The sequence below is a fragment of the Myotis myotis genome, unplaced genomic scaffold, assembly GCF_014108235.1.
Source record: "Myotis myotis isolate mMyoMyo1 unplaced genomic scaffold, mMyoMyo1.p scaffold_m19_p_9, whole genome shotgun sequence".
NCBI classification, from domain to species: domain Eukaryota; kingdom Metazoa; phylum Chordata; class Mammalia; order Chiroptera; family Vespertilionidae; genus Myotis; species Myotis myotis.
Genome location: NW_023416401.1, coordinates 5,187,170 through 5,213,989, shown reverse-complemented (window position 1 = coordinate 5,213,989; position 26,820 = coordinate 5,187,170). Strand labels below are relative to the sequence as shown.

At 46.3% G+C, this 26,820-nt stretch overlaps 1 protein-coding gene across 1 annotated transcript; it reads right to left on the bottom strand.

Annotated features, from left to right (window-relative positions):
* Positions 1 to 228: 228 nt before the first annotated feature.
* MEP1B (meprin A subunit beta) lies at positions 229 to 22,554 on the bottom strand. Its single transcript, XM_036322649.1, has 14 exons — positions 22,492 to 22,554; positions 20,439 to 20,457; positions 19,371 to 19,421; positions 19,241 to 19,284; positions 17,486 to 17,564; positions 14,607 to 14,724; positions 13,438 to 13,616; positions 11,452 to 11,670; positions 10,208 to 10,360; positions 8,508 to 8,723; positions 5,395 to 5,838; positions 3,559 to 3,744; positions 1,472 to 1,643; positions 229 to 442 (listed from the first exon to the last, which is right to left on the bottom strand). The coding sequence occupies exons 1-14, from the start codon at positions 22,552 to 22,554 to the stop codon at positions 229 to 231; spliced, it is 2,157 nt and encodes a 718-aa protein (XP_036178542.1).
* Between the last annotated feature and the right edge of the window lie 4,266 nt (positions 22,555 to 26,820).

The following is a 26,820-nucleotide window of genomic DNA, read 5'->3' as shown; positions in this document are numbered from 1 at the left end:
GACATATATGTAATACTTTCAACAATTAAAAAAATTAAAAATAAATAATATTTTTTAAAAAAAGAAGAAGAGCCGTTGATTCATAGCGAAGGTCACAAAAACACGAGGTCTCCAGGCAGTGGTCCCCAGCATAGGGAAGAAGGAGAAGCACTTTTCAAGTATATTTAAAAAGCCTTCATTCTTCCGCATATGAGTTCACTAATAGGCTTGAACAACCAAATCTCAGACTCAACTCACATTTTCCACAGGCACGTCCGCTGCGTTGGAGCCCATCTTCTGGCGGTAGCGCTTCCGGGTGCAGTAGACGCTGACCAGGGTGACCACCAGCATCGCCCCAAACACGGCGGCCGTGGAAGACACCGCGATGACGATGGTGTCCCGCGTGGAGCCCCTCTTTTCACACCGCTCCCCCATGTACCACCAGTCTTCCCCCGACGGGCACCTGCGCGGCCAGAGCATGCTCTGTTAGGAGTTGGCGTTTAAATCGAGCATCTTCTGCCCGTGGCTCAGTGGATGAGCGTGGACCTATGAGCCAGGAGGTCATGGTTCGATTCCTGGGCAGGGCACATGCCCGGGTTACGGGCTCTATCCCCAGTGTGGGGGGTGTAGAAGGCAGCTGATCATCGGTTCTCTCTCATCATTGATGTTTCTAGCTCTCTCTCTCTCTCTCTCCCTCTCCCTTCCTCTCTGAAATTAAAAACTAAAATAAATAAATCTGAGCATCTTCGCCATGAAAGGTGTGTGTCAACATCCAGGTCCTTGACCTTGGGGACATTTCACTCTGGACTAGAGGGGGTCGGTGGGGACGCAGAAGGGAGCCTGGAATGACGTCTGGTCTGGTTCTCAAAACAGCAGCTCCGAGGGGGAAGGAAGGAGCGTGGGGAATGGAGAAAATTTAGTTCTGAGGGTCCTAGTCCCTTGCCTCCCAGCTCTACACCCTGGCCAAGCTCTTCCCAAAACTTAAGTATCTCCACCTACTTAATGGGGCACGTACACTGACCACATCAGACTCTTGTGGGGACTTCAGATATGTCACTCATGAGGACTTTTTCAGACAATAAGAACATAATGTGCTGTTTTTTATTGATTTTTTTAGAGAGAGAGGGTTAGAGAGACAGAAACATCATCAATCAGCTGCCTCCTGCTCGCCCCCTACTGGAGATCAAGCCCACAACCGGGGCATGTGCCCTGACTGGGAATCAAACCATGACCTTTTGGTTCCTAGGTTGACGCTCAACCACTGAGCCACACCGGCCAGGCTCATGTGCTATCTTTTTCATAAGTAATGTTATTGTTCTTATGACTACCCAAAGTCCCAAATAAAGAGCAAAAAATAAATATCCTCTGACTGGTTTTGAGATGGGCATGAACTGATTTCACTCATGTGAGATATCAGTATTTAGTCGTACGTAGTGGGAATGATAGGGTTTCAGACAGAGGACGGGGGAGGTCTGGCCCAGGGACCCCTCACCTGCACTCAGCTTTGCCATCCCGGACGGTGCAGACGCCGTCGTTCTCACAGGTGAACTTCACGCAGAGGTCAGGGATGCGGGCGGTGGTGGTGCGGGCGGTGGTGGTGCTGGCGGTGGGAATGCCGGCCGTGGGGACCGGCTGCGGGGAGGTGGTATTCAGGTGGGATATGTCTAAGGGCGGAGAGCAGGGGTGGAAATCAGGTTTTGCTTTAACAAGTATTTGACTTTTAAATTTCAAAATAGATGATTGGGTTTCGGGTTGGTGAGAGATTCAGGTACTGTTGCAGCGTAGTCCAGCAATATCCTCAGACAGGGAGCTGGTACAGGGGCAGGTTGAAATCTAACACAAAGGAAAGCGGGGCCACCTTCGGGGCTACCACTGACCCCCGTGCTCCCTGGGCCTGGGCTTGCCTGAACTCCAGGGGCCCGTGGCATGGTGGCCGTTCACCTAAGAATGAGGGGCCGTTCACAGTGAGAGGCCATAGCGTTTGCTTGAGATCAGCTCTTGGGGGAGAAGAGTTCCTGCAGAAGCCCAAGCAACTGGGCTTTGATGAGGAGACAAAAGCAAGGGGTGCGGGTGAGAACGGGTGGGGTGGGGGGGTTCTGTCAATGGAAGGAAGGCATTTCTATTGGGCAGATGACGTAACCTAGCGGTGTTTATTCTAAAGGACGTTTTACTTGTCAATCCCACAATCATCATACCTGCCTCTTGTTATCTCTGCAAACAGCTCTTTGGACACAGGCTGCTGTAGGCCCAGCCCAGAGGTGCCTTTGCCCTGGGCTGACATTCCAGAGGTGAGGCCTAATTCGAACACTATGGCACTTTCTCCGTGTGGCAGCTCCGACTCCTTTTTTAAGGGGCCCCATTGGTTATTTTTTTCCAGGACCAACCCTCAAGGGACAGACAAGGAAACCAAAGAGCAGGTCCCAAGGCAGCTGAGGGGCCTGCCCAAAGCCTCGGCTCTCTTGTTTCATGGGCAGTTGGCGGATTTTTGGTGAAAGACAACAGGGCCCCTGGCAACCAGGGTGCTGTCCGGGGGTGTTTCCCGTGGCTTCCTGTCCACACAGGGTCGGATGGAACTGATGAACCTGTGACTAGTCGCGGGAGGAATCATTTTATGTCGCCTCTCCTCCCTCGGCACAAATTTCCCTGAAAACTTTTTCCAAGCAGTATCATTTAGATTGACTCCAATTGACAGTGTAATAAAAATGCCATGGGTTCCCCTGCACCCCTTTTCACCACAAACAAGATTCTGATTTACTGAGATGCAGGTGGGTCTTCAGTTGTAAATGAGTTAAAATCCTACCACGTAAAACATAGAAACCACCAGTATTCCTGGAAAATGTGTTCTTTGGCTGCCATAGGTAAGAAACTTTAAAAGATGATAGATTATTACTGCCAAAATGTGTGTGTGTGTGTGTGTGTGTGTTCCCAGAAAAATGTATACATGCACTTTGAATAATTATAAAGGCAGTGTTTATTAAGATATATTTCATTTTCAAAATGGAGCTATCAGCTGTTAAAGTGTGTACAGATTTTGGAGGGGACACCCTGTATATTTGAAAAAGACAATAAATATAATTCATTTTAAATTTAACTTCATGTGCTTGTGTGACATTTTTATTTCTGGAATCCTAGACTATAATTCTAGTCTATAGTCTAGACTATAATCCTAGACTATAATGGCTATACTTTGACTTACCTCTTTTTTTTAATATATGTATTTTTTATTGTCAATAGTATTACAGATGTCTCCCTTCCTCCCCGTTCACTTTACCCCTCTCCTCCCAGACCCTACCCATCCCCCACTTTAGCTTCTAAAGTTTTCCGGCCTAAAGTCTTTTACTATTGCTCCATGTAGTGGTAATTAAAACCTTTATCCTGGAAGCCTCACTGTTTCCAATTCAATTAGTTTCCTATTGTTAATGATTCATACCAAACAAACAAAAAATTCCACCCGGGCCCATTTCCTCCCACATCCCTAGTTAATATGCCTAAAAGTAGAACCTGCAAGAACACAGTACATCAGCCATGGCTGCAACAATGACAGAAGTAGCTTAGATGGCACTATGCTCATCGCCATACCTTCCACGGTCAGTAGGATGTAAACATCGTCTCCTTTGATGAAGTCTCTGCTCTTCAGCCGCTCGTGGGTGATGAAGGCACTGGTTCCAGCGCCCCGACCTCTTCTGAACTGAGTTCCGTTCGGGAAAAAGTCCACTTCCCCCACTTTGGAAGGCCTGTCCCAGAAATAGCTTTTGCCATCGTCACCTGCAAAAGCAATTCGTATGAAGGGGCTGTGTTTAGCATCCGCTCAGCTCTTGGTGGTAGGAAACAACAGGCAACATGAAACCCAACTAGGATGGAGCTCCAAGTGATTAAATGGCGCCCTTGACCTGTGATGCATCCCCTGCAAGTCGCTGGAGTGTGTCCATTTCTATGCCCCGAGGAAATGAGGCTGCCCAGTAGGGAGGACCACGCTCCGGGCCGCCAGTGGAGGGTACAGGAAGTGTCCCAGGTGGGGAGTCAGATCTGTACTGACTGACCAGCACAGAGGCCCACTGCCCGGGACAGTCATTCCTCATGACCTTCTGAGTTGTAGATCGGCCTGTTAACTGGGTTAAACCAGTTTGCTGCTGATGGAGTTTTCAATACTAGCGCAGAACCATTTATCTTAACCGACTGGCTCACCTACCAGCTGAGTCCTTCAAGAGTAGAAGCCAGAGAGAGAGACTGCTCTGGGGAAAGGTGGCGGCCACCCAACCCGGAGCCACTGTCAGCGTCATTCAGGGAGGAATATTTTTTTTAAAAAGGGAAGAAATTCTGAGCATCACCTCCCTACAGTCTTTTGTGGATATTATTTCCCCCCCTATGTCATATAAGTCCATTGTTTTCGTGTATAGAATTCAGGTTTGGCAATAACATTCACCTGGCCATAATTCCGTGTGCCCCTTTATTGGGTTCCCAGGTGGCAAAGGATTATTAAAATGAAAAATGTGGTCATTGTACCCTGACCACGTGGCTTGGTTGGTTGGCGCATCATCCCATACACCAAAAGGTGTGAGATCGATTCTCAGTGAAGGCGCATACCTAGGTTTGCGGGTTCGATCCCAGCCGAGGTGCATACCGGAGGCAACAGATCGATGTTTCTCACTCACATCAATGTGTTGTTGGGTTTTTCTCTCTCTCTCCCTAAAATCAATAAAAACATATCCTCCATCAAGGATTAAAAAAAAAAAAAAAAAAGAAATGTGATCATTGCCTTCTGGATTCTGCTCCTTTTTGAGACTGGAAGGTGCGGGAAACATCCCCATTGGCAAATCCTCCAGAACTCCATAAAAAGGTGTAATCCACTCCCCCCCTTCCCGACACTCCACAGCATCTGCTCCTCTGCCTTCTGAACAAAAGCCACGCCCCTTCCAAGAGCTGCCTTGGTTTTGGTGATCCCAGGGGCAATATCAGGGTAGCACGGACTAGGAGACCAACACTGGGCGCCTCCTCACACCAGGCCTTTCCGCAAACTTCGGTGCCTGGTCTGGAGTGATTCTCACAACAAATCCCTGTGGTTGCTGTACCTACTTGCTTAGCTAACGAGAGCAAACCTCGGATTTTCATCCAGGCATGTCAGACTCTAAAACCAGCATTCCTGGCCCAACACTGGGAATTCAGGAATGGCCATCAGTTCCCAGGAATACAGTCACTGTCGTCTCTGTCTGCCGGCTTCCCTGCGGACGTCCCTGACGCTCTCCTGCCCGGGAGACTGTCCACAGCTGTGGAAACTCTTCCCCCTTTGACCTTCTGCTCCTCAGATCTGGCTCAGAACCCCCTAGGTGCCTGGCTGTGCAGCCTCTCATTCCCAAGTCACCCGCCCCTCCACGAGCAAGGACCTGGTGTGAGCCGTAAAGAAAAGGAGTCACGAACCCGTGGTCAGAAGTGGGTCTGTAGTTACACTCCGCTGGTTCGACATACGCCGTCGAATGTCAGGGTTTTGGTCCAGGAGTGTCATCGTGGCTTGTTGCCAAGGACACGGCCACTCTAATTGATCATCATTGGCTCCAGAGATCAAGTGGAAATATATCCCTGCATTAGTCGGCTGGCTTAGAATCAAGGAAATCTGAAAGGCATAACCTTTAGGAGAGTAAAATGGAGGGCTATAGAGAGTTCCATTGGGGCTGCCAATCAGCTGTGTGACATTCCTTATGCGCCAGATGTGATGAGGGCACCGTGTTTCCGAAAGGTTGATGTCGTCAATGGACAGGCCACCCAGTGAGGCACCAGCGCCTCTGACCCCTCCAAACACCACCCTGAATTTGTTGGTTACTTTCAGCGTCACATGGTAAAGTTGCCAGCTCCCGGTGGGTATATCTGCAAAACACACATTATTATTGCACAGAAGACAAAGGGCAATGGACCCCATGCAAGTCAACATGGGAGTTCTGACCTTCACGGACGAACGTTCATCCTAGGACTACGGTTCCCACAGGTCCAAGGTATGGCTTTCCCACTCCTCCAGCCCCCGTCCTTTTACTTCCAGATATTTCTGTGGGATCGGACTCCTCTCTGTAATATTCGTATGTTTATCTAGTTGTTTCTCAGACAGGTTACCCTTTCCCAGAGATGGGTGAGCAAACAGCGGCATCAAGCTCATGAGAACTCCATGCCCTACCTAGGGGTGACCTGTCATTCTGTGTTAATTCTATGTTAATTAAACGGTCAAGCAAGCCCAGTATTTTACACTTGTACCCATGATTCCTGTGATACTCAACCAAAGTCTCGTTTAATATACTTATACTCTGCTTGGAACACTTCCTTTACATGGGACATTTTCAACCAACTTTTCAGCAGTGTTAAACAGGACTGCACCAAACCCTACAAAGCCCACATCCTACACTTTACTCCTTAATCATACCAGTGACTCAACATTATAAATACTTATCTAATATTTTATACCATCTCCTCTCTCCCCAACTGCACGCCCCCTCCACTGTTTCCCCCACCCCCGGCTGGCCGCATGGCTAGGCCATCCTGTCTTATTTTCCTATATCACATACCCAAATAAGAAACAATACATTTACATTTTTTCAGAAGCCCCCAGGGAGAGAACAGCTCAATTTATGTGAAACTCATAATTAACACAACAATTTGAGATTTAAATATATTGGCACTTAATGAGAAACACAATTGCTTGAAAATAACTTAGAAGTGTCCAAATTACAGAAAATGCCATCTTCCATGGATGGACTCTAGATTGAGCAAAAACCTTTCACAAGAGCTTCCACTTTATTATTATAGTACTACCTATTTAAATTCTGCACTCCTAGAAGAGATCAACCAAAGAACTTTTATACTTATATGCATAGCCCATGGACACAGGCAGTAGGGTAGTGAAGACCTGGGGGAGGTGTGGGTAGAGGCTGGGAGGTAAAGGGGGAAATGGAAGGTATCTGTAATACTATCTATATATATAAAAGCCTATGCAATCGAATGACCAAACGACTTAATGACTGGTCCACCGGTCACTATAATGCACACTGACCACCAGGGGGCAGATGCTCAATGCAGGAGCTGCCCCTTCGTGGTCAGTGCACTCCCACAGCCAACCTCCTGTGGCCCCTCCCCCCAGCCAACCTCCTGCTGCTCTGATTGGCCTGATCGCTGGCCAGGCTGAGGGACCCCACCCATGCACAAATTTGTGAACCGGACCTCTAGTCAACAATAAAAAATATATTTAAAAAATTAATAAACTCTGGACTCCTGAACAAGTTTTTAAGTATCTTTTGTGCTATTATATACCAGTGATAACAGCACAGGTTGCTAATGGAAAGGCATATCTGTATCTTATACACTGAGTGGCCAGATTATTATGACCACCCCATCAGTACTTCTTTGGGCCACCTTTTGCCTTCAATACTGCGGCAAGTCTTCTTGGCATTCACTCCAGGAGATGTTGAAAGGTGATGCGAGGAATTGACACCAAGCCTGATGAATAGCACTGTCCAGTTCTGTGAGATTTGATGGTTGTGGAACCAGCTACCTGATGGCTCTTTTAACTTTGTCCCACAAATTCTCAATTGGATTGAGATCTGGTGATTGTGGGGGCCACCTAAGCAAGGTAAAGTCTCCCTCATGTTCTTGAAACCACTCCTGCACAATATGAGAACCGTCATGGCGCACTGTCTTGTTGGAAGAAGCCATCTCCATTGGGATACGCCATCAACATGATAGGATGAAGTTGATCAGCAACGATACTTAGGTATGTTGTGCTATTCAGATGCTTATAATAGTCTGGCCCTCTAGCAACTTCAGCACGAAATTATAGCCAATTTGCCTACAAACGTCAGGTGGTCATAATAATCTGGCCACTCAGTGTATATGTGCTGTATATTGTATTATATATACTTACATATAAGGCATGTGTACAGTGTGTGGTATGTGTATATGTGAGCGTGAGATTGAGACCCTCGGCTTTCACAGGGGATCGGCATGCCCCTCTGCTCGTGATTGGAATGACGGTGGGTGCCCACCATGGCGTTGCCCTCACCCCACAGAGGAATTGCTCCGGACGTTCCATTAACCCAGTCCTAACATCAGAACCCTTCAGCGGGACTTCCTGGTCAGCTAGAAATTAGAGCGAGAGTCCCCTTTCCAGTCCGATGTGGGAAGAAGTGAGACAGCCAAAGCCCCAGCTTCGTGGACAAGCCCAGTGAGACCCCGAGAGGCGCCCAGGGACAGGTCCCACCCGGCTGAGGCCAGCCCCTCCCTCGTCCAGGCCACGGCTCAGCCACACCTGGCAGGGGACGCTTCCCATTCTGCCCAAGCTGGCTCCCATTCCTGGCCAAGAACTGGCCTCCTCCGTGCGGGACACTGAGCTCCGGTTTCTCAGGACCCTCTCCTTCCCACAGCACAGCCCCGGGCGGAGCGGCTGCTGAGCTGCAGGGCCGTGACCCCGAGCCCTGCCCGCTGGCAGGTGGCACACTGAGCAGCGTGAAGCTCGCCGCCCTCGGACCCCCACAGTGAGGGTGCGGGCCTGGTACCTTTTATTTCCTCCACCAGGACCACGGTTCCGTTCGGGGCGCCTGCAGAATACTCGCGGATGTAAATGTTCAGCTGGTCACCGGCACCCCCGCTGTTGTACAGGAAGAACTGCAGGCACTGAAAGCCTCGCTTGGGGTACAGGGTCCTGCTCTCCAGCGTGGCCGCGGCCCCCGCGTTCACAGCGCTGCTGTCAAAGTGCATGAAGAAGCCGGCGCCTGGGACAGGGAAACAGCCCACGTGAGAGAGAGCGGCTGGGTCTGGGCCGCGTGTCTGTGGGACCCGAGTTCCCCTGGCTCCCCGCGGTGTGCGGGGTGTGGACAGGTCCCAGGAGCAGGACGTTTAGGAGAGAGACAGCATCAGGACTCCGTGTCCTTTCTGTAAATGCTAGCTTTCAAAAATGGAAAAATGTGTCACCTACCAGACCTAGTCTCTCTCTCTCTCTCTCTCTCTCCCCCCCCCCCCCCCTCCTTTTCTTCCCTGTTCCTTCTGGCCTAGGTAGGACTACTATCCACTATCCAAATCTGCAAGGCTTGAGCGTCATCCTATGAACCAGGAGGTTCTGGTTCGATTCCCAGATGGCAGGCTTGATCCCCAGCAGGAGGCATGCAGGAGGCAGCCGATCAGTGGTTCCCTCTCATCATTGATGTTTCTATCTCTCTCTCTCCCTCTCCCTTCCTCTCTGGAATCAATAAAAATGTATTTACTAGTGAAATGCATAAATAAAATGAAAAATATTTTTATTAAAATATATTCAACACATAGCATTGTGTAAATGTGAGGTGCATGACCTATTAATGGATACGTTTATGTATTGTAATAGGTATGTGTACAACGGATTGCCATTGTAGCGATACCCAGCACCTGTGTCATGTTACCTAATAATCATTGCTTCCTAGTGGTTGGAATAATTAAGTTCTAGCCTTTTAGCAAGCTTGATGATGATAATACAATATTGTTGTCCATATTCATTGGGCTGCACATTAGCTCTCCAGGGCTTATTAACTACTCGTTGCAAGTTTGTACCCTTAAAAAACACCTGTCTCTCCCCAATCCTACCCACCCACCCCGAAAAGGGGGAGCCTTTCACCCTGGAGGCCCACTCCCCGCCTAGACCAGCTGAGCTGCAAGCAGTGCCTCTGGGCTCTGAGGTCTACTTTTACAGATTTGCTGACAGAAATGAGCAAATAAATGAAAAATTGGTACTTGTGGCCCCCCCCCAAAAAAAGCCCATTTAACTCAAAAGAAAATTATAATAGAAAAATCTACTTATGTGAATAAAAATTAAATAACTTGCACTTTCTACCTTGAAGTATTTTTTGTAATAGCAGCATGCAGTCACAGCCAGCTGAAATCCTGACGCTGACTACTGCACAGCCCAGTGCTGTTCCCTCGCAAGCCGCTTACGTCCTACAAGCTTCTAGGAAACAGTTCACTCCAAAGATGGGGTCCCCCAGGAGAGACCACCGCTCCTGTGTGGGTGCCCAGATGAGGGGGTACAGGCTTCGCAGAGCCCAGCTCAGACTCGGGAAGTAGAGCCAGCTCAGACCACAAGCAGAGAGTGAGCTATGTCCTCATGGCACAGAGCTGATTGCGTGGTAGCAACCTGTGGGCTCTCGTGAATAATCAGGTGGGAGTTAGAGAGAGAAGATCCCAGTCTTTCCTAGCAAAGGACAAGGCTGGACGCCCTCCCTCCGGGTACCTGCGCACTGGCCCATGTTGGAGTGGTCGCTCTCTGGCCCCCCGGGCACCCGGGAAAGCCGCTGCCAGTCGGCACTGTCGCCTGAGCCTTGAATCATACCGCACACGTTTTCCAGCTCGAAGCTGCACGAGTCCATGAAGCTCAAGGAAGAGGCTACGAAAGCAAAGAACAATTACTGACACTCACACATCATGATAATCTAAGCAATAGAAATAGAGCTCAGTCCCGCCAGTGGTTGAGCGTGGACCTATGAATCACGAGGTCCCCGTTGGGTTCCCAGTCAGGGCACATGCCCAGGTTTCGGGCTCATCCCCACTAGGGGGTGTGCAGGGGGCAGCCCATTAACGATTCTCTCTCATCATTGATGTTTCTCCCTCTCCCTCTTTCTTCTCTCTTGAAATCAATAAAAAAATATTTTTTTTAAAAAAAATGGAGCTTATCACAGAAGTCCTAGGGATGCCAGGAGGGCATTAAAGGAGGCGCCTCGGCCCTAGCAGGTTTGGCTCAGTGGATAGAGCGTTGGCCTGCGGACTGAAGGGTCCAGGGTTCAATTCCAGTCAAGGGCACATGCCTGGGCTCCGTGCTCGATCCCCAGCGGGGCATGCAGAGGCAGGCAATCGGTGATTCTCTCTCATCATTGGTGTGTGTGTCTCTCTCTCCCTCTCCCTTCCTCTCTGAAAAATCAATAAAAATATATTTAAAAATTAAATAAATAAATAAATAAAGGAGGCGCCTCCTGGGCCCGGGTGGTGGGGGCTCGCAGATGCCTGGATGTCTGCCGGACCAAGACATGGCCAGCTCTGAGGGTCTGAATACACTGCCTGCCTGGCCCAAGTCTTTTCGTGAAGCTATCTGATGACCGCACCCGAGTCTACACGCCTCTCCTTCTTCAGGTTACGAAGCAGCCCCCAGACTATCTGGGCCCGTTTACATGATGGCTGTGCGCCTCCTTCGGGCTGAAAAGAGTTTGGAAGATCAAACTGGTCCACATTCGCATTAGTGACGGGTCAGGAACCTGCGTGGGGCATGATCCGTCAAGACCCGGTTTATTTTTACATCGGAAAGCCAGCCTGTGTGAGAAGCAAAATGCCGCCTCCAGATTATGGATTGGGATTTGGGTGCTTTAAAAAAAATCAAGCTTTTATCATTTCCGAGAACTCGGTAATGCTCAGCAAAATGGCACCGAAGGTCATTTCCCCCCCGCGGAGCAGAGACACAGAAGTCACTAGAGTGCGGTCACATACAGCAGTTGTACAGCCGGTTCAGCTTGAGGAGGTCAGAGTCGCTGAAGTCCATGCGCTGGCCGATGACGTCCATGAAGTCCGGGATCCTCGTTACAATCGTGGGCTCCGTCCCATTTCGGAAGGCGGTCTTGCTGTAGTGCATGACTGACGTGTAATCATAGGGGACATTCAGAGCGTCCGAGACTTTGTCATCGTAGGTGTTAAAATTGTTCTCTTTGCCTGAATGGTAAATTTAAAAAAAAATTTTAATTACTTGATGTTCACAGAATTCCATTGATTTTACTCAGAATGCTGTTAGTTTAGGAATGGAGACTGGAATAAACACACTGCAACCTTTGCTATAAGTGCTCTACATGATTTCAGGGGAGTTTCGCGCATCCTGTCTGAGAATGCAGTATTCACGCTGAGAATTGGGATAGCAGCCATCGTGCTGAACGGATCTAAGTTTTCATTACAACCCAAAGTTAGCTATTAGCATTGGGCCCACGGTTCCAAGAACTGTGCATGGAAAGGAGGGTTCTAGAAGGTGCTGTGGAAGCAGGCAGGTTCATTGGCAGGCGGTGATGGGAGGGCGGGGCATCGCAGCGGGTGGAGGTGAAAGTAAGGACTTGCGAGGTGCGGTGGGATGGGGCCTGGGGATTATAATGCAGAGTCACCAGAAAGGATTCCCATAGTCAGGGGTTTCGTGGTTCCTGGAATACGCGTAGCTGTTTCTTAAATGAATACGTTTAGAGAAGATACCAAGCTGCTTAACATCGCCTACAGGCAACGGATTGCAACTTGAGATCAAATGATTTTGTGGGCACGATGGGGTAGATCTGCTGTCCAAAGCACATACATGTGTTGTCAAGTCTAGACAGAAGTTTCCGCCAACAGCGAGACTTCAGGAATCCTAAAGAATGCGGCCATGGAGGAAGGTGAGCACGTCTCTTGCTGTGGAATCTTCTAGTCTCTGCTGTGCCTTGCCTAGTTGAGATCAGGACACGGGGAGAGGGCGTGGGAAGGAGCGGGAGCTGTGGTATTAAGATTATGATGCAGCCAGGACAGCGTGGCTCAGGGGTTGACCTATGAACTGGGAGGTCACGGATCGATTCCCGGTCAGAGCACATGCCCAGGTTGTAGGCTTGATCCCCACTCTGGTTGTAGGCTTGATCCCCAGTAGGAGGCACACAGGAGTCAGCTGATCAATGATTCTCTCTCATCATTGATGTTTCTCTCTCTCCTTCTCCCGCCCTCTTTGAAATCAATAAAAATATCTTTTTTAAAAAGATTATGATGTCATAGGCCTCAGCACAGTGCCCCACAGGACAGCAATGCTGTTTCCCCCGCCCCCCACACCCACCCCAACCTACAGAGCCAGGACAGGTGAGTGAATGTCATGGTGGGAAAAGGTGAAGAGCGGGAGCTCTGGCCAGACCTGGTGTGAAAACCTTCCAGAGTTGGAACACAAAGTCACAGATGTTCAGGCTGCCCAACTACTGCAGTGTTCCCCAGTGTGGGTGCCATGGATCAGTAAATCCAAATGCTCCACAAAAGGAAAACACAGAAAGACCAGGAATTACGCCACTTTAGGAAACGCTCCTGCCTCCGAGACTTACAATTCATGTTCATCTAACAAAGACTCTGAACAGCACAGCAGTGTAATGACTGTTCGTTTCGTTTCTCTTAACCTAGGATTTCCCAGACTCATGTGACCACGGATCCCTTTTCACTCAACACCCGTGAGCATGTTGGTGAACAGGGCTCCATAACACGTGCTTTAGGAAACATTCGTTTCTGAGATCATGTCCAACTTAAGGGCTATTGCTGTGCCCCAACAACCTTCATCCACTTCAACTCACACTGAGTTCGAGCTAAATGAAGTCAGACATCAAAACAGCAGCGTTTTCCTACCGGGTGCAGTTGGCACAGATGGCAGGAGAGGGCACAATGCGTAGAACTCAGTCCTTAACTACCTGAAAGTGTAAGAAAACGAGAGAAATATACCTGATTGAATTCTGTCCCACATTATGCTGACGTAGTCATCCCGGTCAGAGCGCGACTGCTCGTGCCAGAACCCCAGGGCGTGGAGGAACTCGTGCTGAATCGTTGCTATTCTGTCACAGTTTTCCCCGATGGAGAGGCTTTGCTTCCCAACGCGCCTGTTTCCCACCGAAGACCAGCAGCTTACAGGGGGTTTACAGGAGAAAGGGGAGAGGGTGTTATAACGATGCAGGTGGAGGTCTCAGGTCAAGATCCCTAATTCCCAACCTGCTTAGCCACCCGGACCCTTCACAATGGAGGGATCTGAGCGCAAGCCGCTTCTCCCAGAACCCTGGTGAGCTAGGAACCATGTTCCGCACCAGGTGATCTTTGGGGAACTTGCCCTGACACCAAAGAGAACGTAGGAGCAAGTCATCCCACGTCAGCCTCATCCTGATTTTTCCTGGAAATGTCCAGGTGTTTCTGATGGTCCTGGCTATGCCGGTGACCATTCATTAGGGTCTTATAGGTACAGCAGCCACTCAGAATAGCTGCGCTCCAAGCAAATAACACTGTCACCTTCTTAACTCAGGCAGTAAGAGTCATTAGGTAAAAATAAATTGAAATATACACACACACACACACACACACACACACACACACACACACACAGTCGTGTTTTACTTGAAGGAACATAAGAAGTAGCTGAAGTTCACAACGTTGTGAGACAGATGCCATACAATCCCACCCTCCTTATCTAAAAAATAAAAAATAAAGATTGGCAGACTGCTTGCATGTATGAAAATATTATTTTTATGGCTAGAAAAACTAGCTCCAGCTGTCTTTTACTCTCCAAAAACCAGGGAAGGAAGCCCCAACCTCCCTCAAGGTCAGGGCCTAGCAGTGGTTCTCAACCTTCTGGCCCTTTAAATACAGTTCCTCGTGTTGTGACCCAACCATAACATTATTTTCGTTGCTACTTCATAACTGTAATGTTGCTACTGTTATGAATCGTAATGTAAATATCTGATATGCAGGATGGTCTTAGGCGACCCCTGTGAAAGGGTCGTTCGACCGCCGAAGGGGTCGCGACCCACAGGTTGAGAACCGCTGGGCCCTAGGGCAATTGCTGTGATATAATGTCCCAGCCACACAGTTCTCATTAACACCCCCAGAGAGCACTCTTCACGTACCCACTGCCCTTGAACACTGATATATAGTTCGTTTCTCCGGTCCAAGGCTTGAAGTCAATGCATGTTTTTAAGCGATAGCGTTCAAATGCATTGAGGATAACTCCCTTAGCATTCATTTCTGAGGGAAGAAAACAAACAAAAATACGTAGCTCATTAACATAAACAAGCATTAGATCCCTACGTCATCTCATCAACATTAAAACGAAATGACATGGGACAAAACTACCTTCTTCAAGGACCTGCTGCCTCATATGCAAGTATTGGATTACTCTTCAGGCCCCTTATTTCACCCCATATTTCTATCTATACCAATTCCTAAAAGTTGCTCCCCCGGGCTGAATTTCATCCTTGGCCATCTCACTCAATACCACCTTCTTGGGTCATTCAATCAGATCCACTATCTATGGAGTACCTGTTATATGCAAGGCACCATGAAAGATGCTCACTCATGCCCACAGCTTCAACCTTTTCCTACATCCAAATAACTCCCAAATATTTTTTTTAAAAATTTTTTATTGATTAAAGTTATTACATATGTGTCCTTATCCTCACATTACCCCCCACACCCCCCACTCAGGCCCTCACCCTCCTGTTGTCTGTGTCCATTGGTTAGGCCTAGATGCTAGCATATAAGTCCTTTGGTTGATCTCTCCCCCTTACCCCCACCCTCCCCTACCTTCCCTCTGAGGTTTGACCGTCTGATCGTTGCTTCTCTGTCTCTGGATCTGTTTTTGTTCATCAGTTTATGTTGTTCGTTATATTCCACAAATGAGTGAGATCACGTGATATTTATCTTTCTGACTCGCTTATTTATTTTCTATCTTGAGTGACCAGGCTATCCACCAACACTTTCCATGCTATATCTCTACCACAGTGAGCCTGAAGCGTTTCAAATTCTGCATTCCAAAAACTAATTTCCACCACACTTCTCTAGCCCACCCACTTTAACACACATTCCTTACTCTTGTTAAAGGTGCTACGATTCATCAAGTTGGGTAAATCCTGAACATTAGCATCCCTTTACCTGGGCCCACCTTTTTTACCTCTTGCTGTCAATCACTAAATCTAACAATCACCTCCACATGTCTTAGATGTATCCATTCTTGTCTACCCTTACTTAGAGAATCTTGGCTCAAAAACTCTTTGGTTGTTCCCTAAATATCTCCCACAGTCTCCCAGCTGATCTCCCCCTTTCTTATTGCCCCATCAGTAATACATTTCTAAACTGTCACCAAGTGGTAGCAATCTTCTTCCACCAAAACTTTTGGTGGTTCCACGTTATCATCAGTATAGACTTTCCCAATCCAGACCCGCCTACCTGTCCAACCTCATTATCTCCTTACCGCCAATCTACATTCCAGCTCAGGGCTGTTGTTTTCCCTTCCCCGTGCCTTTGCACATGTGCCTAGGGCACCCTTCCTGGGAAATGCTGCCGGTGCTGTCGTGGTGGGTGAATAGCACTTCGTGCAAAGAAATGAATGTCTCTTGATAAACAGAATGCAAACTCAATGTCCATCTCTCGTGTCCCCCCTCCCCAGGACCTGTGAATGGCGTACAACTGGCACAACCTTCACTCATCCCTGCTGCTTAGTGCCACCTGTTCCCTAATGTTCATGCCTTTGTATGTAGGTGGCTCACATAGCTCTCTGAACATATGACTAATCATTACAACTATTCCACTCTAGTGTAATTAGTTTTTGGTTTGTCTGAATATCCACTGACATGTATGGTCTTTAAGGAAAAGTTTCCCAAACAGCAGTTTCTAAATGGATGCTGATCAGTGATATCATTTTCACTAGTCCATGAAAAAAATGAGGATCAGCCCGTTGGCATGACTCAGTGGTTGGTCGTCGACTTATGAACCAGGAGGTCATGGTTTGATTCCTCGTCAGGGCTCATGCCCGGGTTACTGGCTCGGTACCCAATGTGGGGCGTGCAGGAGGCAGCCAATCAATGATTCCCTCTCATCATTGATGTTTCTATCTATCTCTCTCCCTTTATCTCTGAAATCAATAAAAATATATTAAAAAATAAAAGAAAGACCATGTTTTAGAGTGGGCCATTACAATTAAATTTCTTCTATAGAAAAGCTATCCTTGGCTTTGGATTAGATTTTTCTAACTTTTTACTATTAAAACACTATTCCTTTTATGAAAGGGGGATGATAAAAGACAGTGGGTTTTTGTTTAAGCTCCTGACTTGGCAAAATGAAACGTTGGTAAAGCAATACCAATTCCTAGAGTTTTATTTGTTTGGTTGTTTTGGTTTTTACCCATATGTAAATCGAACATATGGGAAACCACTGCTTCACAATAAAGACTAGCTCCCTAATCTTTATGTCCCTAGAATGGAATAATCCAGCACAGAGGAGGCACTCCATAAACGTTGGTTAAATTAATTCCTTTATTGTCTAAAGCTCAACAAATATTTCAGACAAAGTCACTTAGGTTCTTTTTATTGTCCACTTTGCTTATTTTTTTAAGTAACTTTACATACTTATAGAAAGCAACAAACGAAACACTGTTAAAAACCATAATTGCATGCCCTAACCAGTTTGGCTCAGTGGATAGAGCGTCGGCCTGCGGGCTCAAGGGTCCCAGGTTCGATTCCAATCAAGGGCATGTACCTTGGTTATGGACACATACCCAGTAGGGAGTATGCAGGAGGCAGCTGATCAATGTTTCTCTCTCATCGATGTTTCTGACTCTCTCTCTCTATCCCTCTCCCTTCCTCTCTGTAAAAAATCAATAAAATATATTTTAAAAACTAAGAATAAATAAATAAAAATAAAAACCATAATTGCATGCCCTTAGCAATACGGTCATCAAATCCTTTCAGGAAGATACAATAGTTATGGACACTCCAAGGTGTATACTAACCCAAGCTATCTTCTAGGACATATGGGATGGTCTGCGGCCATCTATAGTTTTCTCCAATGATGGAATTTCTATCTTGTACCTGTAAAACATAAATACGAAAAAGGTAATTAAATGAATCAGGCAAAAACCTATGAAACAACCAATAGTTAATCTAGCAATAAATGAAGCTTTAAGCTCTTTCAGCCAGTCTAAACAAACTGTGTGTACGCACACATGTGCCCGTGTGTGTACCTCTGCTTTTGTCATATTAAGACAAAGTTTCTAGGAGGAAATTCCTCTCACTAATTTTGTTTATAGAGTTAAAGAAGAAGTCATGCAAAACCGTGTAAAGAATTATTGTTATAAAACTGAACTGTAAATATTGGTAGACTTATAAACTAGTTTCCTATACAAGAGATTATAAAAATACAAGAGGGAAGTGATAGCAAAACCTCAATAGCCTTGATCTCACAAAGTCAGAAAAAGTTACATGAACTGGGGCAACATTTTTAAAAATTTTAAACAATTTGAAATTTTTATAGTAAAGAACTAATTTCGTCCATGCCTTCATCCAGTCAACGGAATGAACGCTGCTCTAGGGAATAGGGGTTCGCTGGTAACAGAACTGCCAAGGTCTTTACCTTCACGGAGCTAATATCTAGCGAAAGAAACAAGTAGGATGTATGGAAACAAATTAAGATTAAACCGCTGCATTTACTTGTAATGAAGGAAATAAAAAAGGGGGGTGAGGGTAAAAGTAAAGGGATGGGCGAGTATGTTAGATAAGAGGCCAGGCCAGACCTCTTCGAAAGGAGGACGTTTAAGGTGGAATAGGAATGGTAAGAAGGAGCCAGGATTGAAAGGAACCTTGGGAAGATGGTTTCGGGCAATATGCTTGGTATGATTTGTTAGGACAGAAAAGAAATGAGATAAAAGAGGAGGACAGGGAGGGGAGGGAAGAAGAGAAGAAATGAGAAGAGAACTAGGCAGGAGTTAAATTAGGCGAGGTCTTGAAGACTATGGGTAAATTTGGATATTATTCTAAAAGCAATAGGAAGCTGTTGACGCTTCAAGCCAGGAAGTGAAATAAGGTCATTGAGTTTTTCCCTTAGAGAAGGGCGGTATTTGAAATAGTAAGACAAGTTACGAGAAAAGTAGATTCTTTGAGGTATAGGTTGGAGATAGCAATGACAGAACTTGCTGATGGATTGGATGGTGGGGTGAGGGAAAAGGAAGAAGCAAAGGAGACTCTTGGATTTTTTCCTTATTCAACAGCAGGGGGTGAAGGTGTAGTAAGAACTTCACGAAGAGGGGAGTCTCCGTGCAGTTTGGGGGGACCTCTACCTGGCAACACTACTTTTAGCTGTCAGGGTAGAAGTCACAGAATCTCTCTCTTATGGTAAAAGGCCTGATTCACTGAAAATGTAGAAGTTTAGTTTAAATTTGATTCAACTACATTGGATCAGTGAGATTCTATTTAAAAATGAAAATATTGTTCCAATAATGAAAATCAAAAACATCAACAAGACCGAGGCACCCCTGGTGAGTGATTGCGGCGTTACCCACACAGAAATCTGAGTAACAGATCATGAAGACACTGTTTTATGAGTTCCTTGCAGTATAATGTATTCATTGAACAAATGTGTCACTGTGATTCTGTGCACATAGAGATAATTGGGCTTAACTAAGCCTATGCTTGCCAATCATCCTCAGATATTCTGTTTTTTAGCTTCTAGTGATTAATAGAAGAGTCTTCCTTGCATTGTTTCAACTCACCCCATCAAGTCTGATGTCTCCCTCAAAAAGATCCAGTCCCAAAGCTAAGAGGAAAGATAAAAATTCATGTCAGCAAATTTGTTCAAACTCCTCACTTAATAAAAGATGTAAAAAAAAAAAAACCACAAACCTTCATTGATATCAAATATATCCTGGTCAATTCCACCATCTATATCTTTAACTGAAATAAAGAAAGACACATTGAACATTATGTTTATGAAAGAAGAAATCTTTATCAATTATTGAATTAGAAGTGAGCAAGATTCTAATCAGATGAGTGATTACTTGGTTCTGAATTAATACATACACATTGATTGATTGTTTGATTGGTTGAGAATCTCTCATGAACCAGGCTTGATGCTATGGAGCTTTTGCATATATGCTCCTGTCCTATTTGTGTCCCTTGAATCCCTAATGACTTCAAGAATGAGAAATTCATTACTTCATATAATATTAAACTTAATTTGGAAGACCAAATAGCAGAATAGATGAAATAGAAAGCAAATGTTTAAATTTGGTCAAACCAGCCCTAACTGGTTTGGCTAAGTGGATAGAGCATCAGCCTATGGACTGAAGGGTCCCAGGTTCAATTCCAGTCAAGGGCATGTACCTTGGTTGCGGGCACATCCCCAGTAGGGAGTGTGCAGGAGGCAGCTGATCGATGTTTCTAACTCTCTATCCCTCTCTCTTCCTCTCTGTAAAAAATCAATAAAATATGTTTTTTAAAAAAAAAATTTGGTCAAACCCGTTCCATCTACCCATGTATGTATATTCTTTGCAATAGCATATCTTGGAACTCTCAAGCAAAATCCCTAACTTAAATTTAAACTTATCTTTTAAATTGCAAAGGGGTGAATAACATGGCCAAATATCTCAGTGTACAACTGAATAGGATGTTCATCTGATCTGACACAAAATAGCAAAATTAATAATAGCAAGCATTTATGGATGTCTGAGTGTCAGTCACTGTGTTTGGCCTCTCTTATTCCTCCATCTGTTTTTCTGCTGGGTACGTAGAACACTGGACCAGGAAATAAAACGCTCCTCAATGAATCAAGAGAAGGCAGTATTTGATCAAAGTTCAATGCAATTATGCATGTACTTAGCATTAAATGTTCCCAAGTTCTTGTTCTGCTGTTCTAGTACACACATAACTTCCTTTTCATTTAACTTAGAGCAAATCTCCAAATACACGCACCAAAATTTTCTGGAGTTGGCTGAGAAACAAACACATAAAAGAAGATATTATTATGATGCCCATGATTTAATGGTCTTCTGGGTTCCAATTTATATCTAGCCATCAATACTATAAATTACTTTCTGACACTTATCTAAAACAGTTAAACTGGAGACTAAGATGACTTTCTGACGAAAGGGTCTTCCCATTTCATATAAAAAAAATAAAACTTCCTGCCAGGCCGGCGTTGCTCAGTGGCTGAGCGTCGACCTATGAACCAGGAGGTTACGGTTCAATTCCCGGTCAGGGCACATGCCCAGGTTTCGGGCTCGATCCCCAGTAGGGAGCGTGTAGTAGGCAGCCCATCCATGATTCTCTCATCATTGATATTTCTCTCTCTCCCTCTTCCTTTCTCTCTGAAATCAATAAAAAATATATATTTTTTTAAAACTTCCTGTTAAATGAAAGAAACAAGAAACCAACTTCACAGATTGAAGAGAAGGCAGAACATAGGACTCCAGCCCTGAAATGTGTTCACTTTTATCATAAATTTCCAAAGAGTTCATGGAGTCATGTTTGAAAACCCTAAACTTTATTCCCAACAGTGAAATATTATCATAATTTATAACAATCCTTTAAAAAGAAATTTTAGTGAAGACTTCATTATTCATGGCTTATTTTCCTATTTCACTCAAGACTGCCTTCAAAGACAATGCCAAATGGTTAAGAAAAAAGTCTATGGGTGTAGATAGCATTGTTATTAAAAACAAACAAACTTCTGAAGATAGAAGCAACCAAATGAGACCTAGACCACATCGGTGGGAAAATTAGGTAACCCTGAGAAATGCCTAGTGTCATCTAGTAAAAAAGCTCACAGGGCCGATAGATGGTTGATCTAGGTCAGTGACGGCGAACCTTTTGAGCTCGGCGTGTCAGCATTTTGAAAAACCCTAACTTAACTCTGGTGCCGTGTCACATATAGAAATGTTTTGATCTTTGCAACCATAGTAAAACAAAGACTTATATTTTTTATATTTATTTTATATATTTAAATGCCATTTAACAAAGAAAAGTCAACCCAAAAAATGAGTTCGCATGTCACCTCTGACACGCGTGTCATAAGTTCGCCAGCACTGATCCAGGTTATCGTTCTGATTCCACCAACTACTAGGAAGGCAGTTCCCCTTCCTGACACTCGGTTAAATCCCGTCACATCTGCTTTGCAGGGTATTGTGAGAGTTCCATGATGTCACATGAAAGCACTTTTTAAACTATAACGAAGTGTCACCCACATGTAAGGTACACTTTTATGTAAATACAGTTTCCGTATCTAACTTCTAGATTCATCTGGAGCCTCTGGTCAGCAGTGGGAATGAGTTCGTTGGGTGATTTCTGTCCTCACTGATAGTAACAAGCACTGTGGGGTCTCACGCTTTGGCCACACATACAGACAGATGCAAGCATTTCTACTAAAACAACTTGTGCATTTTGTCATGACTGCAGTTTTAAGGCATCCAGTGGTTTCTCTTGTTCCCGGCGCTCTCGTTGCCGTTCACAGAACATTAGCCTATTATCACAACTGTTATTTTCAAGGACAGCTAGAGGCTCCCCCAAGCATTTGGAACTTCACTTACAACCTCGGGCTGGGCGGTGGGTGGTACAAACTGCCCTTCACTCAGAAGGACCGGCCTCCTTCATGAGGAAGCGGCCGAGAAAGCCCATGTTGCCCGACTCCCTAAGCATGCACAGCGCCCTGGCAGCCACCATTCACTGCATCCGCGCCTCCCCTGGGGGTCAGCCATCTGATGTCATTGAGCAATAGAAATGCAATGATTTTCCCGTTTCCCATTCCCCATCAGATCAGAAGAAAACTTGTTACATAACAAAGAAACAGAGAGAAACCCAGCTTTGTGTCCATGCCTCTGACTCCCCAGACCCCGCCCGCCCCTGCTCGCCAAAAGGAAACGCTCGCTCATTCCATTAACACGTCAACATTCATAAAAAACAGAAAGCGGACACATTTTTCTTTAGCAATTGTTATCAACTGCCCAGATTGTTCTAATTGTTTTCTTACCAGGCCAGACACCACGAGGCAAGAGGCGGCGAGCAGCGACCAAGGCAGAACCCATGAATCCATGCTGTCGCTTCCAGTTGGGAGTGCAAACTATGCAATTCAGAATAGCACTTACCTTTTAAAAGGCAATCATCGTAACTTCTAGCCTTTGATCCATCTTGCAGGTCAGCTCGCTGCGGTAGTAACACCTCCAATCAAGGAGTTAAAGTCCAGCAGCCCTCACTCAGCCCGTGGAGTTGATTGCTTGGTTGGTTTTTCCTGTGTGTGTCAACATTCAATAGTCAAGTGCCCGGCTGAGGCCTGTTCATGAAATAAGTTCTCGAATGTATACCTGCTGGTGCCCCGAGACTAATGAATGCCTATTGAGCGAAAGAAAATGTCAAATTACTTTTTAATCTCGGTCTTTCCAATAGTAAACATCTGTGAGGCTCCTCCTGCCATTTAGCCCTGTGCTGCTTCAACCCGTCTGGTCTGTCCACAGCTTTTCACTGTTCATTCATTTCATAAAAATGTATTGAGTTGCAAAATCCATTAATGTGCTAGACATCTGGTCCATTTGCTATCCGGGTAAACAGTAGCCAAATAGCAACATATTTCACTCCTGAAAATTCCCCTCAAGCAAACTCAGGTGGGACTTAAGGTTAAAAGGCCAGGACTGGTTGCTGGTTTTCTAATAAACTGACGTTCCCAATCCATCTCTCCATTCTGCCTCACTTTTTTCTTCTTTTCTTGAGATAACTTCCCTTTAGGGACAACCTACTCTAACTCAATTCCTACAGTTTCACTCTCCACTTACTTGTGGGGCAGGTTAAATTTTTTTAAGGACTATTTTCCCCACAGTATTGCTTCCCTACTCAAGCTGGCCTTTGCCCCATCCCATGCTACTAGGAAGGACCTAAGAAGACATGTAACAGAGAACAGAGATGAAGGCCTTGGAGGCTGCTTTGTGAGCACAAGAAGTCGTTCCCACCCTCTGAGAGTGAAGGGGTGTTAAATGCCATGTGTGGATCAAGTCCCCACTTGCTCCCTGGGGTCCCCAAGAGAGTTTAGGGGACCCAAACCCAGGAGGCCTATTTCCTGGCTAGAACCACCAGGAAACAATACGGAAGAGCAGACCTTGGGCGGCCGACGTAACTCCTGTGGGGGCAAGGGTGGAACAGAAGTGTCAGAGGAAGCCCCGGGCTAGAGGGCCATGGGTGAGCAATAAGAAAGCCTCCATCGCATTTTTTAAAAATATGTTTTTATTGATTTGAGAGAGAGATCGAGAAGAGAGAGAGAGAGGCATTGATGCATCAACATTACTCGGCTGTGTCCTGCACACCCCCTGCTGGGGATCGAGCCCACAACCCGGGCATGTGCCCTGACCAGGAACCGAACTGTCGGCCTCGTGGTGCATGGGTCGATGCTCAACCACTGAGCCACACCGGGCTACAGGAGCCGGTAAATCAACTCGCCATTTAAATCAACAGTAAGGACTCATCTGATCAGTGTTATTTGTTTTAAAGGCGCCACCAAGTGCCAAGGTCAGGCAGTGAAACGCAAGCACAGAGCCTCTGTCTGGATTTAGGAAGCCAACTGAAAAGAGGAGATGGACTCTCGGGCCAGTCCAAGTGGAGAGGACTCGGGAGAGCCTGGGCTGGGCAGGGTTTGCTGCTCACCAAAGTGCCTGAGGAGCCCAGGGGGAGGGGGGGCGCCTATCGTTCTGAACCACAACCCAGGCCCCGGGGGGAGAAGGGAGTCACGGCGCCTGTGTGGTGAGCGCCGGTTCTCAGGTCCCACCGTGGCGGTGAGAGCAGCAGCATCCGGGAACCTCTGGGTATGGAAGAAGGATGCTCACGTGTTCTGTGACCACGGGGTCTGCGTCGACAGGTGCCGCTGTGGGTTCAGGCACTCCAGTCACTGACGTTGCTCTGTGTGAGCAGAAGGGCAGGGGCTGCATGGGCTCGGGGAGACGGGGCTCACCGCAGCTTTGGGTGAGAATAAAAGGCAAAGAACCACATTTGCTCCAAGTGTCATCATTCAAGTGTCATTACTGAAGCCTCTAGTCCAGTGGTTCTCAGCCTTGGCTGCACGTTAGAATCACCTGGGAATCTTTTTAAAATCCTGATTTCTGAGCCTCATCCTCCAGAAATTCTGTTTCTTTGTTATGGGGTGAGGCCACAACATTAGTAACAAAGACACAGAATTTCCGGAGGATGAGGCTCAGAAATCAGGACTTTAAAAAGATTCCCAGGTGATTCTAACGTGCAGCCAAGGTTGAGAACCACTGCTCTAGTTGGTGTTTCCATGGAATTGGCTCCCCAGATGGAACTCTGGAGGGTTACGGAGAGAGAACAACACCTCACAGATGCAGCAAATTAAGTCATCATTGTTTCCTGACAAGCAGACAGGAAGTACAGGTCGCTGCTCCATTTCATCTGAGGGAGGAGAGAGGAAAAAAGAAATAACGAGCCATCACAGGAAGAAGTGTCATCTGACATGGGGACATCTTACACGGGGATTTTACCACCAAGCCTTGCACATTCAGGCCTGAGGGCCAGGAGCTGAGAAAAACCTGCACATTTCACCAACTGGCCCTCAAACCAGCCCTGTAGCGTGAAACGGCATGATTTGCTTTAATCATCCTAGAAATTTCTGATGATGGCTTTGTGATAGACGGTCCTTGGTGCTAGAGTAGACACCTCCTCTATGAGGTATGAACAAGGGAGATGAGTTACACATTGCTGCCCTTATAGCACGGTGTCATTATTCAACAATGTAGGGTTGTGTTTGGATGGATGGATGGGTGGATGGACGGACAGACGGACGGACGGATGGATGGATGGATGGATGGATGGATGGATGGACGGGAAGGTTAGTGGTGGCTTGGTGTGAAATGTGAACTGTAGAGCTAAAAATAAAATAAATTTCAGGGGGAAAAAATTAAAAGCTTTTAAGGTAGGGTACCTCAGGAGACCTGCCTGGGGGGTCATTTGCCCAGAGAATTGAGAGTAGAGTTCGGTCATAGCTCTGGCCTTGGACTGGAGATGGGGAGTCACTTTGAACATCTCAAATACTTAGCGCACTTACTTTCTGTCCAACCGATACTGCACCGGGAGAAAGGAGGGCTGAGAGATTGAGACTCGGCCTCAGAATCTCTCAGGCTTGAGTCATTGGGTGCCTGTGATCCTCCCCATAATTCATGACAGTGGAGCATCCTTCGCCCTCCATTCGTCTTAACGTGAGGTCCACAGGCATGGATAGAATTCAGCGGTTCTGTGAATTCAATGGAGAAAATAATCGCATCTCAATTTCATTAGCCTCTGATTAAAATGTAGGGTTTCTCTCCATTACAAAAAATAGGCATCAAACCCTACTAGCGGTATCAGTACCTGTGACTGTCACCAATAGGAATAACAAATACTTTCATATCAGGTCACAGTGAGTGTTGATATCTCAAAATATTGTTTATACTCATTGCTGCTTTGAATTATGGCAGTTATTTGGCCCACAGCTAGATGTTGTCATTTAAGACATAAATAAACAGTATTACCATATCACAAGTTTATGCTTTGGGCTAACTATATTTCAGTACAATCCGTTTCCTTGGGAACCCTGTATATTTTTTGTCTATTTTTTATTGTTGACGTTATTACAGAGCCCCCCTACTTCCCCCATCCCCCCCACATCCCCTTATGTATTTTAGTTTGTGCATTGAAAACGATTCTGAGAAGGAATGCCTGAGCTTCACACTAACAAGGGTGCCCATGGCCTCTTTCCCTTGCACCCCATCTTCCCGGGTGGACATCACACTGAGTTCCCGTGAGGCAGTGGGCAGCTTTTCCATGACAGTTCCAGGAAGCAGCTCCAACCTCCCGGCCAGGGCTGTGTTATCCATCAGGCGCCATAGAAACAGGGCCGGGGGCCAATGAGCTTGGACAGAGCTGTCTGCACAAAGGCCGGGGACAGGCCCAGCGGCAGGAGAGAGGGGAGCGTGGCTCCAAACTGAAAATAAAGCTACAGACGTGAGGTCCATAAATGTCTAATTACATCTCGTACCAACTCTCACATGTCAAATGTCTCTGCCATGACACTGAATACCCATCGACATATTTACATGTGAAAAACAGCGTCACTTTCTCGGGTACCTAGAAGCGACAGCATAAAGTCCAGCGTCTGCACATGGTACAGGCCTTCCAGGCTATGCCAATACCTTCAGCCAGATATTTTGCTTCTTCCAATGGATACTTTTAAAAAAAAGTTTTGTATTGATTTCAGAGAGAAAGGGAGAAGGAGAGAGAGATAAAAACATCATTGATAAGAGAGAGTCATTGACTGGCTGCCTCCTGC